At 43.2% G+C, this 17,328-nt stretch overlaps 1 protein-coding gene across 1 annotated transcript in view; it reads right to left on the bottom strand.

Moving 5' to 3' along the window:
- The window catches only part of GNAI1 (G protein subunit alpha i1), a 77,615-nt gene that overhangs the window by 2,012 nt on the left and 58,275 nt on the right, over nt 1-17,328 (bottom strand). The window contains exons 5-8 of the mRNA XM_083183064.1: nt 15,923-16,051; nt 11,027-11,156; nt 7,298-7,451; nt 5,858-6,063 (exon numbers count right to left, since the gene is read on the bottom strand). Coding sequence (XP_083039190.1) covers nt 5,873-6,063; nt 7,298-7,451; nt 11,027-11,156; nt 15,923-16,051 — 604 coding nt within the window. The 3' untranslated portion in view covers nt 5,858-5,872. The remainder of the gene's footprint in view (nt 1-5,857; nt 6,064-7,297; nt 7,452-11,026; nt 11,157-15,922; nt 16,052-17,328) is intronic.

Below are 17,328 nucleotides of genomic sequence, written 5' to 3'. Positions count from 1 at the left end.
AAACATAACTGCATGCGCTCAAAATAAATCCCCCCCTTGGCCTGAACAGTGCCGGGAGGGTGTTCAGTGTCCCCTACGGATTCGGAGAAAGGGAATTAACGGTGAGTACCAAATTCCTATTTTCTCCTTCATCCTTGGGGACACTGAAGTCTACGCTGGGGACGTCCCAAAGCCATCCCCACGGGTGGGAAGGCACTGGGCATCCTGAAGCACCGCACGGCCGAAACTGGAGGCAGAGGCCGCAAAGGTGTCAAACCTATAAAACTTAACGAAAGTATTAGGGCCCGACCAGGTGGCCGCCCTACATAACTGTGCCAAGGAAACCCCCCTAGCAGCGGCCCAGGAAGGCCCCACCGAACGGGTGGAATGGGCCGAAATCCTGACTGGCGGTGACTGTGAAGCATGAAGGTAAGCCTGCTTAATGGTGAGACAGATCCACCTAGCCAGAGTCTGTTTAGATGCTGGCCAACCCCGCTTCGCCGAAGAATACAGGACAAACAGTGAATCCGACCTTCTGAGATCCTTGGTCTTATTCACATACACCTGCAAGGCTCGGACCACGTTCAGCGAGGCGGAATCTCCCGTAAGAGCTGGAACCACGATTGGCTGATTCAGGTGATAAGATGAGACCACCTTAGGCAAATAATCCAACCTGGTCCGAAGCTCAGCCCTGTCCGGATGAAACACCAGATAGGGAGACCGGCAAGAAAGAGCGCTAAGATCGGACACCCGGCGTGCCGATGCTAACGCGAGCAGTAACACCGTTTTCCAAGTTAACAACCGCAAATCAATAGAGTCCAAAGGTTCAAAAACACTTGACTTAAGATAATCCAAAACTAAGGAAAGATCCCAAGGTTCCTCCGGAGCCCGCACTGGGGGCTGAAGACGGAGAACCCCGCTCAGAAACGTCTGCACCTCAGGAATGACGGCAAGACGCCGATGAAAGAAAACTGACAATGCAGACACTTGTACCTTAAGGGACCCTAGGCGCAAACCCGCCTTAAACCCGGACTGCAGAAACTGCAGCAACCGAGACAAAGAAAAAACAGCCGTGGGCAAGTTACGGCACTCGCACCACGCAACATAGGCCTTCCAAATACTATAATAATGCCGTGAAGTAACCTCCTTCCTGGCTCTTATCATAGTGGGAATCACTGACTTAGGAATTCCTCTTCTGCTCAACAGTGTGGCCTCAACAGCCATGCCGTCAAACGAAGTTGCCGTAAGCCTTGGTAGGCGAACGGCCCCTGCTGTAGAAGATCGTCCCTTAGAGGTAGCTGCCAAGGATGATCTGTCAGGAGCCCCTGAAGGTCGGCATACCAAGGACGACGAGGCCAATTCGGTGCCACCAGGATGACCGTGGACCTCTCCCGCTTGATTCTTCTGAGTACCAACTGAATCAAGGGCAACGGAGGAAACAGATAAATGAGGGCATAGTTCCAACTCGCGGTCAGCGCGTCCGTCGCTACCGCCTCTGGATCCCGAGACCTGGAACAATACAGCCGCACCTTCCGATTGTTCCTGGAGGCCATCATGTCCACCTGAGGCATCCCCCATCGGTGGGCGATCTGGGCAAATACCTCCGGATGTAAGGCCCACTCCCCAGGGTGAACATCCTGGCGACTCAGATAGTCCGCCTCCCAGTTGTCCACCCCGGGAATGAAGACCGCTGACAAGGCCAGAGCATGCCGCTCTGCCCATTGCAGAATTGGACGGACCTCCTGCATGGCTCCGCGACTGCGCGTTCCACCCTGCCGGTTTACATAAGCCACAGCCGTGGCATTGTCCGACTGAATGCGAATCGCCTTCCCTCGGAGGATCCCGTCCGCATTGGACAAGGCCAGACGAATCGCGCGAAGCTCCAAGATGTTTATAGATAGCTTCGCCTCCTGAAACGACCAACGACCCTGGAAATGCTGTCCCAACACAACCGCTCCCCAGCCCCGGAGGCTGGCATCGGTCGTTACCAATGTCCAATCCCAGATTCCGAACCGTCGGCCCTCCAACAAATTGGCCGACAGTAGCCACCACTGGAGAGAGAGACGGCTGCAAGGCGATAAAGCCACCATCTTGTACATGTGCAAGTGGGAGCCCGACCACTTCCTGAGCAGGTCTAACTGAAAGGTCCTTGAATGGAAGCGGCCGAACTGAAGAGCCTCGAACGAGGCTACCATCTTGCCCAGCAATCGAATACATAAGTGCACCGACACTCTCCGAGGTCGAAGCACCTGCCGAACCAATTCCTGCAGGGACAACATCTTTTCCCGAGGCAGAAAAACCTTTTGAACCTCCGTGTCCAAAATCAACCCCAGAAATACAATCCTTCTTGAAGGATTCAGCTGAGATTTCTGGTAGTTGAGAATCCAGCCATGGGTCAATAACGTCTGGCAGGTTACCTGAATCGCCTGCGTCAACTGATCCCTGGATTCGGCCTTGATGAGTAAATCGTCCAAATACGGAACGATCTTTACTCCCAGAGAATGAAGCACCTCTACCATCACTGCCATTACCTTGGTAAACAGACGTGGCGCCGATGAAAGGCCAAATGGCAGAGCCCGAAACTGAAAATGGAGATCCCTTATCGCGAAGCGAAGAAACTTCTGATGCGGAACGTAAATGGGAATATGCAAATAAGCATCTTTGACATCCAAAGATGCTAAAAATTCCCCCGGCTCCAGCCCTGCAACCACAGAACGAAGAGACTCCATTTTGAATCTGTGGTACGTGATGTATACGTTTAAAGCTTTTAAATTCAATATTGGTCGAACCGAACCGTCCGGTTTCGGAACCAGGAACAGGGGAGAATAAAACCCCTCTGTGCGTTGTTCGGAAGGAACCGGCATTATAACTCCTGCGGTCAACAGCTTCTGTACTGCTTGAAGAAGCAACTGACGGTTCAATTCCACGTGAGGCAGACCTATTGTAAAAAACTGGCGCGGAGGAGTACCGGAAAACTCCAGTCTGTACCCCTGCGCAATGACGGACAGAACCCACTTGTCCTTGCAAGACCCCTCCCAGGCCTGCCGGAAGTCCAACAGGCGAGCCCCTACTCTGGGATCCCCCAGGTAGGAGGGCCGGGAGTCATGCTGCGGGCTTTTCGGTCTGCTTGACGTCTGCGCGCCGAGCGGCTGGTCCTGAGGAAGTGGTTGCTCCACCAAAACCTCTGCCTCTGCCACGAGAAGCGGTAAAGGATCCTCTGGACTTACCTCTGAACTTAGGTGCCCCCCGAAAGGAGCGAAAAGCTGGCCCTTGATAAGGCTTTTTGGGAGGAGGGGCCGCGGAAGGCAGGAAAGTTGATTTGCCTCCTGTGGCCAGAGAAATCAACTTGTCTAACTCCGGCCCAAATAAGACCTCTCCCGTAAACGGAAGAGCCTCTACCGCCTTTTTAATGTCCGCCTCCGCTTGCCAGGACTTAAGCCACAAAGACCTCCTAGCCGTAATGGACTGAGCAGAAATCCTTGCCACCAGAGCCGCAGAATCCCTTGCAGCCTCTCCAATATACATCGCAGATTCCCGCATCTGTTCTGCTAACTGAATGAACTCCTCAGACGAGCCCTGATCACACCTGCGGTTGAAAAAATTTGCTTAAGCCCCGCCTCTAGACGCCTATCTGGCGCCTCCTTGAGGGCCACTGCCCCAGGAATGGGAAGTGCCGCTTTCTTGGAAAGCTTTGACACTGATGCATCTGCCAACGGCGGAGTCTCCCATTTTGCCCTAGCCTCCGGAGCAAATGGGTAAGAGGCCTTAAACCGCTTAGATAACTGAAACTTTTTTTCTGGAGACCTCCAAATATCCAAAAGAGGTTTCTCCAATTCCATAGACTCTGGGAAGTTGACCACTGCCTTAGCAGACCTCCCAAAAATAGAAACCTGCGTCGGCGGCTCCTGCTCGCTAACATTGAGGGTAGATTTAATAGCCTGAATGAGGGCCTCTATACCCTGGGCCTCCTCCTGAGGAACGTCCTCCACAGGATCTATAGGATCCTCCTGAAACATATCCCCTTCTAGAGGGTCCCCCGGTTCATCCTCTGAAGTATCTCCCTGTAACAATAAAGGAACACTTCTTTGCCTCAGGGGAGGTGGAGCACTTGCGGACCCTGAAGGCACCGCAGTGGTTTGGACCAACGCCTTCACTGAAGTAATCAGTTCTCTGGCCCAGGTAGGCTCCGCAGCCGCCATGGAAGCCAGTTGCACATGCAATGACTCCCTGTCCCTGCGAGACGCAGCCATCTCTGATGCCAGAGTGGCTAACACACTGGTAACTCCCTCAGTGTTCAGAATAGGGACCTGACTCTGTCCAGCATCCCCTTTGAAGCAATCCTTACACAAGGATACACCCTTCACATGCTGCGTAAACTGTTGCTCACACTTAGTGCATACAAACAGCTTTGGAGAAGCTTTTGACTGAGACTTGGTAGCCATCTGCACACACACACACCTTACACACAGGTGGAAGGAGGTGAAATAAGCCAGACAAAGAGAGCCCCCAACAAGGACCCCACACCAAGAGCAAAAGCACCACACTAATAGGGGGAGAGGAGCGCACCTTCCCCGAATTAGGCCCACCTGATAATCTCTCCAGCGGGGAAGTCTCACAAGAGAAAATCCCCTCCACTCACCCAGCGCAGCATTCAATAATATCCAGGCTGAAGAGGGAGAGAAAACGTCCTGCTGTCCTGTTCCAGAGAACTGTAGAGGCACAGCAGACAAGGGAGCAGCGTGGCAGGCACCGGCGTCTGACGCTGAGAACTGCAGCTAGGACGCGACCACTCACTGGTCCGCCCTTCCGTCCTCATCAAAGCGCGCGCTGTACAAAGCGGCGCTGATTGGCTGTCTGCTCCCTGCTGGACCAGTGAATTAACCCTGGTCCAGCCGTCACCCAGCGCTATGCGCTCGCACGCCCTGCTCTCTCCGGCGGGCGACTAGGTCGCGGCCCCGTAACACAAGCCGCAGGCAGCTGTGGCGGGACCCAGACGCCGATGCGTCCGTGACCGGAGTCAGCCGCGTGCGCCGCAAGCGGTGCCGCTCTGACCCCCCGGAGAGCTATCCCACGTCGCAGGCAGCCAGCACGCGCTGGCTGCCTGTCTCATATATAAAAAAGTAAAAAACAAAAAAGGCCCCAAACGGAGCCCTTTGCCCAGGGATCCGACTCCTCCGGGCACTAAACTAAGACTGAGGTCTGAGGGGGGAATAGAGGGGGAGGAGCCATACCACAGTTCAAGTTTCTTAAAGTGCCGACTCCTCCGATACACCACTCTATTCCCCAGCGTAGACTTCAGTGTCCCCAAGGATGAAGGAGAAAGTATGTACCCAGCTTACGCCAGGGGAAAACAATGACTCAGCAAAGTTATAACATAATACACAGTAATGTCATCTCAAGTTCACCACTGTATAACCAACTTGCTATAAAATAGGTGTGGCTAGTATTAGGTAAGCTGTTAGGCTATACATGCTGAATACAAGGGATCCAGCAGACTTGATCAGGAAGCTGAAGTAGTGGCATTATATTTCACAACATCAGATAAGATGTCAGTGACACTTGAGCTAACCAGACCTAACAATTGTAGCGTGAACACTGCATACCTCAGGATTTCTTAAATCTAGAGCAGGCATTCCCAACCACGGTCCTCAATCCCCCAGATACTAATTAAGTCACCTGTGCTCAAGCCTGGATATCAACAAAACCTGCACTGTTGGTGTGCCTTGAGGACAGTGGTTGGGAATGCCTGATCTCGAGTATAAAAGTACTCTGGTGGTACACACAAATGGTTCCACTAGCACATAAAATATACAAAAACTTGAAAGTGACCATGTTTTTTTATGTTCATGGTTAAATGCAGTGTGATCATACATCTTACCATATAATTACAGGTTTAGAAAAGGCCACAGTCTTTGAGATTGTTTTTTATGATGACATCAGTCACTGCATCAAACACAAACTGCACGTTCTTGGTGTCTGTTGCACATGTAAAGTGGGTATATATTTCTTTTGTGTCCTTTCTTTTGTTAAGATCTTCAAACTGACACTGAATATACGCAGCAGCTTCTTCGTAAGTGTTTGAACCTGGAAAAAGAATCGGCAACTATTTGTAAATACATCAAAACATACTATATAATACATCATGAAATGGTATTTTTCCCCTTTTAGTAGAGTCTGTGGAAGTACTGTATGCAATCAGCATTCTATCTGGCCTAACAATTATACTTGATATCTGCACAATAAAAAAAGGAAATCTTTATTTGCCCACTGGGCAATGTTAATCTGCTACCCCTCAGTATATGAAAGGAAATTGCAAATTTGAACACAGCATTGTAAAAAAATGATTAACAAGTAATTACAGAAGTCACATGTCCTGTGGACAGCATATTAGTCTGGGTGCAGGATGAGTGATTGCCAATCGGGATTCCAACAGTTGACCTTTTGACTTTGCCCATGTCGACCCAATGACTCTGTCGACCTAACCCCATGTCATCATATTCAGACATGACAAGCTTGATGCATATCGACCCAATGCATGTCGACCTTGCTCTTGTCGAACCTATGACCCATATCCCTCACAGCTGCAGACTCTGTAGGAAGGAAGATTAGGGTATGGATCATTGGATAGACAAATAAGTCGAGATGCATGAGTGTCGCTATGACCCGTTGTTGACACAGGGGTTAGGTCATCAGGGTCATTAGGTAGACACAAGCATTAGATTGACATGGGGAAGGTCGACAGACAAATAAGTCGACATGGGGGTTTTCACCTTTTTTTTACCCGAATGTTGACACAGGACACTAAAATGGTGCACCACGTCCCCTCACATGGATGGTAGGGCATGAAATACCACCTGTCGGCACATATTAGTTAAAAAAAACCATATCAGCCTTTTGACTGTCGACATAATGCTTATGTAGACCTATTGGTGTCAACCTAGTGACCATATCCCGAAGATGAAAAGGAAAGGATTCTAAAGTAAACTACAATGGTTAAACAGTGGAAGTGTTTGCTTTGGGTAAAGCAAGATTTTATTTTAAGATCTTTAAAATATTTTGTCACACCTCTTCAGTGTGTCATGGGAAGAAAAGGAAAGAACCACGAAATTTCAGAAAACCAAGGTTTGTAGACCTAGTGATAGATAAAAGTTTATCGCTTTGATAAAAATAACCACATTTGATTCCCACTGCTGCAATCTACAGCCTCTTCCTCAAATATTTTGGCATACAGTATAACAGATTGGCTTAGCATGCAATGGGCACATGTAATTTCTTAGGAGAAGCATCATTAATAGGTATAGTATATTTGAAACCCTACCTGCATATTCTGGATAACAAATAGTTAGTGGACTCCTCTTTATTTTTTCCTCAAACAAATCTTTTTTATTGAGAAACAGTATAATAGATGTATCTGTAAACCACTTGTTATTGCAAATGCTGTCAAATAACTTCATGCTTTCATGCATTCGGTTCTAAGGAGGAAAAAAGAATTCAAATACAAATTAGAATTGTAGTTTATTGCACTTGGCCAGAAAATAATGCAGACAATTTCTAGAATGTTAAACAATCTTACAGATCCTAGTAATGGTTTGCAAATTCCACATAATTTCCAATCAGTGACACTACCGCTCCCACTTAACATGTAATACTTTCAGATTTTGCTTTGCTCAAAAAATATGCAATATGGGGGAGAAAGGGCCTAATTCATATATGATCAAATATTCTTAGCACAGCGATCAGATAACCACCACCCGCCAAAGCTTCCTCCTGTACCTGTGTACAGCTGTGAATGTGTTCGTAGCCATGCACACAGGGGATATCCATTCTCAATCACTCACCATCTAATGGATTTCCCCCTGTTCATAGACAGAGTAATCTAGACTTACTTGGCACTGCGCCGCCTGCATTTTCTGGGGGCACTCACAGAAAATGCTAGTGTGCCGCCCACAAATGACCGCTAGCGGTCAATCACCTTGCAAACAGCCATCAATGTCTTTGTTCAGAAGGGGGCTTGCGCACTGCATACTATGAGCATGCAGTGTCGTTCGGTATTCGCTTGTGATACAAATTTGCATCACAGCGATTGGTCTGAATCATGCCCAAAGAGATGGAGAGTAACTAAACATCCACAAGCCACCAACTATGTTGCAGGTCCAGATGTGACCCACTATTCACAATTACACATCTACATTACACTATCCATTTGCTCAATAGGTCATACATTAACAAATGTTTTATGGATACATTTTTTTATACTTTTAACCAAAAAGAAAACTCATGAATATTATAGTGTCGGTTGTGTCCATGTGAATTAAACAGCAATAATATGAAATGCAAAACACAACTGGTTTTGTACTGATCAGTCAACAAACATCAATTTTTAAAACACACTACTAAGTGGGTGTGATGCATCTCACAGACCATAGATACAAACGGGGGTCGGTCCTCACTATCAGCGCTCGTACAGATAAAATTCAACCACACCTCCCTTAAGGTTTTGTGGCGATCCTCTTCTCCAAATAACAGATAGCAAGAGTTTATGGACCATGGACCATTTTCATACTCCAGATCCGCATACACTCAATTCACCATGGATGTCCCACATAGGAAGAGAGGAGAGGAACAATTGCGCAATACCACTTTTTATTTATGTACACACAATAAAAACAAATCAATGATAAAAAAATTGCACAGATCCAGTCGAAAGGAGAAGGGGTGGAGTTTACCATTTAGGATGGAGAAGCGTTGGAGCAGGCTGCACCTACGGACCAGGAGATTCGGAAAAGGAGTGACCTCTCTGTGGACTGACGCTGTGGCCACCCGGGTTTTGAACATCTGTCACCGTCTATGCCCATTCAGAGAGCCTTTCACCTGGTTCTCCATCCTAAATGGTAAACTCCACCCCTTCTCCTTTCGACTGGATCTGTGCAATTTTTTTATCATTGATTTGTTTTTATTGTGTGTACATAAATAAAAAGTGGTATTGCGCAATTGTTCCTCTCCTCTCTTCCTATGTGGGACATCCATGGTGAATTGAGTGTATGCGGATCTGGAGTATGAAAATGGTCCATGTCCATAAACTCTTGCTATCTGTTATTTGGAGAAGAGGATCGCCACAAAACCTTAAGGGAGGTGTGGTTGAATTTTACCTGTACGAGCGCTGATAGTGAGGACCGACCCCCGTTTGTATCCCTGGTGATACTCATTCGTTTAAATTGTGCCACCGCTACCTGGGAAGGCGGTTGGGGATTGGACTTCACAGCCAGCAGCTATTTATTAATAGTTTCTTTGTTTAGTTTGCGCAGAACCATTGTGTTCCGGTTGAACTTTCTGTCTTTACATCTCACAGACCATGTCAAGGTAGGCCTTGTCAAAAAAGTCGATATGGATAAAATTGACATGTGGTTTTCACTTTTTGCTGTGGTCAATGTCAACATCAGAGCAAATGAACTCCCAAATAGTGTACCACTTTGCTCACCATGCTTCAGTCTGCCACTGCTGCACTCCACACACTTTACCATTCCCAATCACCGGTCCACATGAATGGTATCAAAAAGATAAAAATAAAAAGGGGAAAAAATAATTTCATGTGTGAGTCCACCTTGTGCAGGTCAACTTAGACATGGTCTGTGAGCCATACGGATACCCCCCATAGAAAATCTATCCGGTATCTCTATCTATCGATATAGAAATTCTATAAAGAGTTAAAAGAAAATTTAAATCATTTGCTTGCAATATGGCACACCTAAGCACATTCAAATATCAGAGGATAACTGCAGCATTGTATTATTTCAATGGTAAAAAGATCAACTGGTTCTTAAGGGTGCATGACCATCCTTGTTTCTTGGTTATTGGTCATGTTTGAGTTATAACATTCATTAAAAACAATTATAAGCAATCAGACTTAAGAACTTAAACCAATCATGTCCAACCTGCGGCCCTCCAGATGTTGTAAAACTACAAGTCCCATCATGCCTTGCCACGGTTTTGCTATTAGGGAATGCTAAAACTATGGCAAGGCATGCTGGGATGTGTAGTCTCACAACAGCTGGAGGGCCACAGGTTGGACATGCCTGACTTAAACAATCTGAAATTGGAGGTGTAACTGAATATAATTTGGAAAAAGCAAAATACTATCCATGTGACTTTTCAGAGTGGAGAAGTCGTATAATGTATGGGCACCTTAACATAGGACCAAACCTCCGTTGAACTGACAAATTTCATGTTTTTTTTTTTTTTTACACTTGCGATACTGACATCACGGGGCCACACATCAGCTTCACAAGCTGTATAGACATTGTGTGATGTCTACTGATTTTGACAATAAAGTCAAAATCTCAAGTACATAGCGAACTGTGTTTATGCACCTTTACAATTGCAGCATGGAGAGATAATTTCCAAGCACAGCAATCTCCCCGCCAATAAATATCTTTTAGGCAGTCCAGAAAACATATCCTGGGACATTGACCCAGGTTGTAAGTCCCAGAAACAACCTTTGTCGATTGAATGGGCAACTAGCTTTATGCTGGATAAATCCAGTTAATCGCTGGGGTCAGGGCCCTGGCCCAGACAGATCGCTCAGCAGGGTCGCTACATGTGTAGGCCCCTTTACACTTCGCTAATAAACAAATATACTAAGAAAGATTGTTGTGCAGTTACATGATCACCAGTAAGATCTCCACTAAAATTAGCATTTAGTCTTGTTAATTAAGTTTTGCTAGAAATGCATGCTCAAAATAATAGCCAAGTTTTCCTAACCTCAGTCATGTGCACAAACAAAAAAGATACAGCTTGCTGTTCATTAAACGCATTTCAAATAATATATTATGTTTGGTATGGCGCCAGTGCTAAAAACACATCAGAATATGTGGTTATTTAACAAATCACTAAATGCGTTAGCTATGCATTATCATCATCAAACGCACAAAGATTACAGTACAATAGTAACGTTGATCAGAAATATCTGAAGGTGAAACACGAGATAGCAAACAAATCTGTATCTTTATAGATAGCAACCTGCCCTGTTTAACCTTCATACTGTACTTACCATTTCTTCATCTTCAGCTAGAACCAAATCATAATCACTCAAAGCCACACAGAAAATGATTGCAGTAACTCCTTCGAAGCAATGAATCCACTTTTTCCTTTCAGATCTTTGACCGCCAACATCAAACATCCTGAAGAGTGATTTAAAGAAAAATGGTCAGTAATGTGCCTTCAAAAAGCACCAGATAAATGCTTTCAAGCTAAAACCCTAAATCGCTATCAAATTTAGTACCAATATGTCAGGATTTTCTACAATCTATGTTGGCATTAAAAGGATATTTCAGCTGTTTGGAATATGCCACGCTAAAACAGTTTCCACAGATTACTTTCCTGGCCACATTGCCAGTTTGTTTTAAGCATGGGCTAGCGGAGGCGTAATGCAGGTAATCCCTACCTTCTGTGACCCCGGTTTAGCCAGGACATTGAACCAGAAACAAACCTTAAATTGTACAATTATGGATCATTTAACACTAATAAAAAGTAATCATTTTAAAGTGGACATAGGAATAAAAAAAAAAAGAATCTGATTCAACGAAGACTTGCCATTTATTGGCATTACACTAAATGTAAATGAGCCGGTAGGGAGACACATTAAAAGTTTCAAGGCATAAACATTATGCCTGTCACTGTAGCCTAAAAATAGTAATACAAAATAAAACCATAATGCCAATTAGATTTCTATTAATGATACATTTTAAAAGGACAATGTGTCATGTAAATGTCCACTTCAAAAGAAAGCACTACTTTAAATCACAACATCAACAGAGCAACTATGACTAATAGTATTGCTAAAGAAAAAAAAAATCTAAAAAGCAGAATTATAGGATCTTTAAACTGCTGCTTACAAATAATAAGGTTAAAAATGATCATACTTTCCAAATGGAAAAATGTTCGGCTGAGGAAAAAAGAAAAGAAACCAAAATAACTACAGAGAAGAATATTCATCTAGTGAGAAAGGTAATAAACAGAAAGTAAACTACTCATAAATGAAACCACAATATCATCAAATGTGTACGGTTTAGCTTAAAAGTGCAGAAGCCACCTTATACTGTATATCTGATAAATTTAAGGTTATATCGAATCAAATTTTCGGATTAATAGTAGGGGCTAAGTTCTTGCAACGCTATGGAAATGGAAGAGTTCAGTGCACAGAAGCCTAAACGCTTGCAGTGTCTTATGAATAGCAATAATTTATATTTACCTTTTTTTTTTTTAAAGCTTTTGAAGAAGATTTTGAAGAAGATTTTACAGAAGCATGTTAAGTGTGGAATTTGCTGGACATTAGCCTCAAAGTGGACATCTTACTGGCTGTGGGAGCGTGGAGCAGATCTCTATATTCAGATTGGACAACCTAATATGACCCAACCTGCAGCTGTTATGCCTTGTTCTTATATCCATGTCACTTCATTTGTAAGTGCAACTGTATATCAAATTTAATTTGTTACAAATGTGACCTGCCCTATTTTTTGTTTCTATGTCTCCCTGCATATGATATCTCTGGTGTCATGTGATAAGGGAGATTGTTGTCCTCAGATCTGAACTGCTGCTAGGGTCTAAGAATACAATGCTTTGTTTCAACAACCCCCTGTGCATGGGATAAGTACAGTGAAATACTAATTGGGTCATATACGTTGTTTTCATCACTTCTGAACATATTAGACAGTGAGTGTAACTTAATGTAGATTTCAACACATCAAGCATTCTCATTCTTCTTGGTTATTGAACCATTCTAAAAAGGAGTAGGATCATCTTCTTGGTGCCAAGCTTGAATTCTTTGCATTAAAGATTTTGCAAGGTGCCTGAAACTTGTGTTAGACATTCTGGTCAGTGTTACGAAAGTAGCATCACACAGTAGCACCCTACTGGACTGAGCACTAGGGGTAACTGTATATTTCAAAATTTACTAAAATCACTGGTTTTAATTATTGTCAATGCCTATCCGTTTCTATTGCCATATCCCACCATGGATCTCTGTAATAAGCCTTAGGCCATTAAGCTTAGACTGGAAGAAAAATGATGTGGGGACACTCTTAATCTGTTAATATTTTGTTATATACAGCCCTCTGACAAATATATTATACATCCATGGAACATGTCCATGTAGTATTTATGGGTCAGGTAAAAAAAAAAAAAAGCAACGTCACCAAATCAGTGTGGCCCAATTATATCATCTTAGGGTAGAAAGACAGGAGGTCTTTTACTGACGATTTCATTTTTGTTTCGCACAACACTTTGTAGAGAGACTGTTTTGTGTTAAATGGAAAAAGATTAATAATTCCAGGGGTTATTAACTGCTTCGGTGGTAGTAGTAGTACGTTTATTTATTTATTTATGCCTGAATTTCCGGGCATACCACAATATGTACGTGTGTGCCAGTGGTGCCTCCAGCGATGTACCACTAATGCACCACCTACTTCTAGTGTAGTAGCAACACCCCCCACACCATCAGTCGCTCCCTTCCTCTGCCGAGCTGTACCCCTAAACTTTGGGCCCCAAACTGTCCCGAGTGGCCACTGTTGCTGTTTCTGGCTGCATCTAGAGTGGTAGGTTTTCCTGGGGCAGGACAACCCAACTTTAAGGGTTAAGGGGAGTATTCAAACAGTACATTTTTTTTGCCTAACCGCAATTGTAGGAGATTCTAAAAAAAATATATTTTTAGTCATTTTTCATTTATGCCTTTGTCATAAGTTTTTGGGGGCAAAAAGACATGGGCGAAAAATAAATAAAAAAAGAAAACTCAACAAGCAAAAATTACTGCAATTTCGCCCAAAAATAGGCAAACACACATGAATTCACCAATCAACATGTTTTTCCCCATTGCCAAATTTTTCTCCTAGTCAAAAAATAAATAAATCAGCACTTTCATTGTATAGGGTGAACCGAAAGTACATACACGCTATATTAAATAGTTGAACATGATGTCTATAAAGTAAAAAACAATGAAATGGAAAAACACAATGTTATTCCTTTTCGTAATGGAGATTTGAAATTTAAGTTCCTGTTAGAGGTCTGTACATTAAATTTTTTATTTTTGTGCAAAGTAAGACTTAAGGGAGAAACAGATTTAATTTTAAATATGCTACGCAAATGTTTGGAGTTGGTTATATAGAGGAAATGTCATTCAAAAACCAAAATATACAAATGTAATGCAGACCCTAGCTGAATACATACATAAATAAAATGAACCCTTTGAGTATTCAACATCTGTGAAAGATGTTAGATTGTATTTCCTATATAAGGTAAACATTACAGTTCATTATGGTAAATACCAATGTTTGCTTGCCAATTTTACACCTATTTAGACAAATCCATTTGGTGCTCAAAGGGTCAAACTATTTTAAAGTATGTTTCCTAAAACATGATTCTTCTCCCATTTATACTTCACATCACTTTTGCTGGGGCAATGCTTTTGACATCATGTAAATTAAACATGATCGTGGTTTCATGGATGCGGTCTCTTCAGATTCTGTTGCTCTCCTCAGCACACTCCCCACACCAGGTAGTAATTGCTCACTTAGCTCCATGCACTAGTGCCACTCTTAATTGTGTAAGGACTGGTGACATACATTTATCAGTCATGACATTAAAACTATCTTCAAAAAACTCTGTAGGTCCCTCTCGTGCTGCAAAAACGTCTCTGATCGATCAAGACATGGACTCCACAGGACCTATGAAGGTGACCTGTGGTATCTGACCAATATGTTAGCAGCAGATCCTTTAGGTCTGGTAAGTTGCAAATGTTTCCCTCCATGACTCAGACTTGTTTTGCAGCACATACATCAGCTGCTAATTGGAATGAGATCTGGGAATTTTGCACTACGTATGTGTCCCCCTAACAGACTACCAATGGCACATGTATCCTGCCGCCGTACACAATGCCTGATGTGGTCAATGACCCGCCAGGTGGCATGGTTCCCTGGGTTGTCCCACTGGACATTCAGCAAGCCTGACTGGATTACTTGTCAGAACGCATGATCAACTATACACAATATGCAATGTGTTAATTCAAATGTCCTTACAGGTGTGTGCTTTTTACAGAGTTCAAATGATTTAGTAATTACAGTATATTAGTAATTGATTTAACACCTTTGGTTAATACGGATTTGGATCATTAGGTCACCAGCATGTTAGTCGACATTCATTAGGTCGACAGGGTCAAAAGGTCGACATGGGTTAGGTTGAGAGTCAAAAGGTCGACATGGAGTTTTTCACTTTGTCCCGAATGTCAACAGTCGGCATGGACACAAACTATTTTATTCTCCCACCACGCCCTAGTGGATGACAGGGCATGAAATACCTCTTGTCGGTACACGACGGCTCAAAAAAACAACAACAAAACAAGATAAAACCCCCATGTCGACCTTTTGACTGTCGACCTATCCCATGTTGACCTAATGACCCTGTCAACCTAATTAATGTCGACCTTCCTGCATATCGACCAACATGCTGTGGACCCAATGACCGTATCCCAGTTAGTACATACTCCTATTATCTAGTATTATAAACTCCACTTATGGAGAAAGGAGAAAACTTGGGAACACTTTTTAAAGCATCTGATTCATATATAGCCTTTCCAGGAGGTGCAAAAGGCACAGAGGGGTAAATTGAGAGATGTATGCAGTAGCACAGCCGTTGAGTCTTTGTATGCAGCTGCTGTGCTTAAAGCCCGCTGCCTCTTGTACACTAAAAAGTCAGAGCATGCCAATCATGAGCAGTGCAGCATTGGAGCGTGTGCAGATCACACACACCATCGGAGATGTACATAAACAGTTGGGCTAGCGCAAACCTCTGAATTATGTCTATTGACCTTTAAGTTTTATCAGCATGCTACATCACTAAAAACGCTTTCTACTATACACAATAAAATCCCTGATTAAATCACAAAAAACAGACTTACTTGAAATGAAGGTCTTTGAAGGTGAAATGTGTTTCCACTATTCCGGTAGTTTTGACCCTAGTCCTGAGGACATCTTGCTGAGTAGGGATGTAACTGTTCTGCGCTATCCTGTCCAGGTCATTGAGGTAACTAAAAATAAAGTGACCAAAAAGATTACATCTGAAGATACACGGATTTTATAGAATACAAAATTTCTACTGCTGCTATTAGGATAGTACAAATTGTAATGGCACACTACTAAAGTAACAAAGTAAGTGTTGTAATTTCACTATGAAGACCAAACCAACCATTACAAAACAAAATGGCACTTTGTACAATGGTTTGATATGCTGAGATACTGTAGATCAGTGGTTGCCAAACTTTTTGTAAATCAGAAGTATAAAAAAAAAAAAAAAAAAATCCCAACACCCCCCCCCCCCCCCCTTTATGAGGCACTGGGCTGGGCTTCTGTTTGTCCTCAGATTTTATGATTGGAATACAAACACTGGTTGTGCCTGTTACACTGATTACGCACCCAGTTTGTGTACCACTTAAACCCTTTTCTGAGTATTGTTCTAACATTTGTATGCTACCTAGTAATAATACTTTTTTTTTTTTTTTGTAGGACAATAATTTAATGTACAATGAAATTATTTACTTTGGTAAAAACTACTGCATGACCCATAAGACTTGGGTCACAAATTCTGTATTTTTAAGGTAATACATACAATACAGGTCTATATTTCATAAACAATGTTTTACTAATACTGCTTTCACATTGCAGAAACGGGTATTGACCCTGTATTCTTAAATGTGACTTAAAAACGGGTCTGAACCTTTATGTAGCTTTCACATCACATAAAACATTTTGAAACGTTTTGAAAAACTGTAATTTTAAATGGTATTTTAAACGGGTCTAGTGTTCATATTGCAGCAGATTACCATTTAAAAATACAGTTTAAGTACCATTCACATCACCAGTCAAGCCGTTTAACCTCTGAACACGATTCTACCCACAGCTTATTTCCTGGTTCAGGGAAGGGACACAAGACAAGGGACAGCCTATCACAGTGCTCTAACCTTTATTTTTTACTAAATACCATTTCAGTGCCATTCAGACAGCACAAAAAACGGCTCTGAATTGGCTTTAAAACGGGTAGGACTCTGCTTTTTAAACGTGTTGAAATACCAGTTAACTTTAAATGGTATTTCAACTATGACACTTTCACACTGCAGCCTTAAACGTTTTAAAAGGCAAAAAAACGGTAATATACCGTTTTAAAAGTGTGATGTGAAAGCTACATTAGACCTTTCACATTGCAGGAGAAAACCGTTTTAAAAAGCATTTAATACCATTCACACATTCAACCTGTTTAACCCCCAAGGGACACGTTTCAAGCCATAGAAATAGAGCCATTCACACTGCC

The sequence above is a fragment of the Crinia signifera genome, chromosome 4 (genome assembly GCF_055691185.1).
Source record: "Crinia signifera chromosome 4, ASM5569118v1, whole genome shotgun sequence".
NCBI classification, from domain to species: domain Eukaryota; kingdom Metazoa; phylum Chordata; class Amphibia; order Anura; family Myobatrachidae; genus Crinia; species Crinia signifera.
The sequence above is the reverse complement of the archived record's forward strand: the minus strand, read 5'-3'. Positions and strand labels throughout refer to the sequence as shown.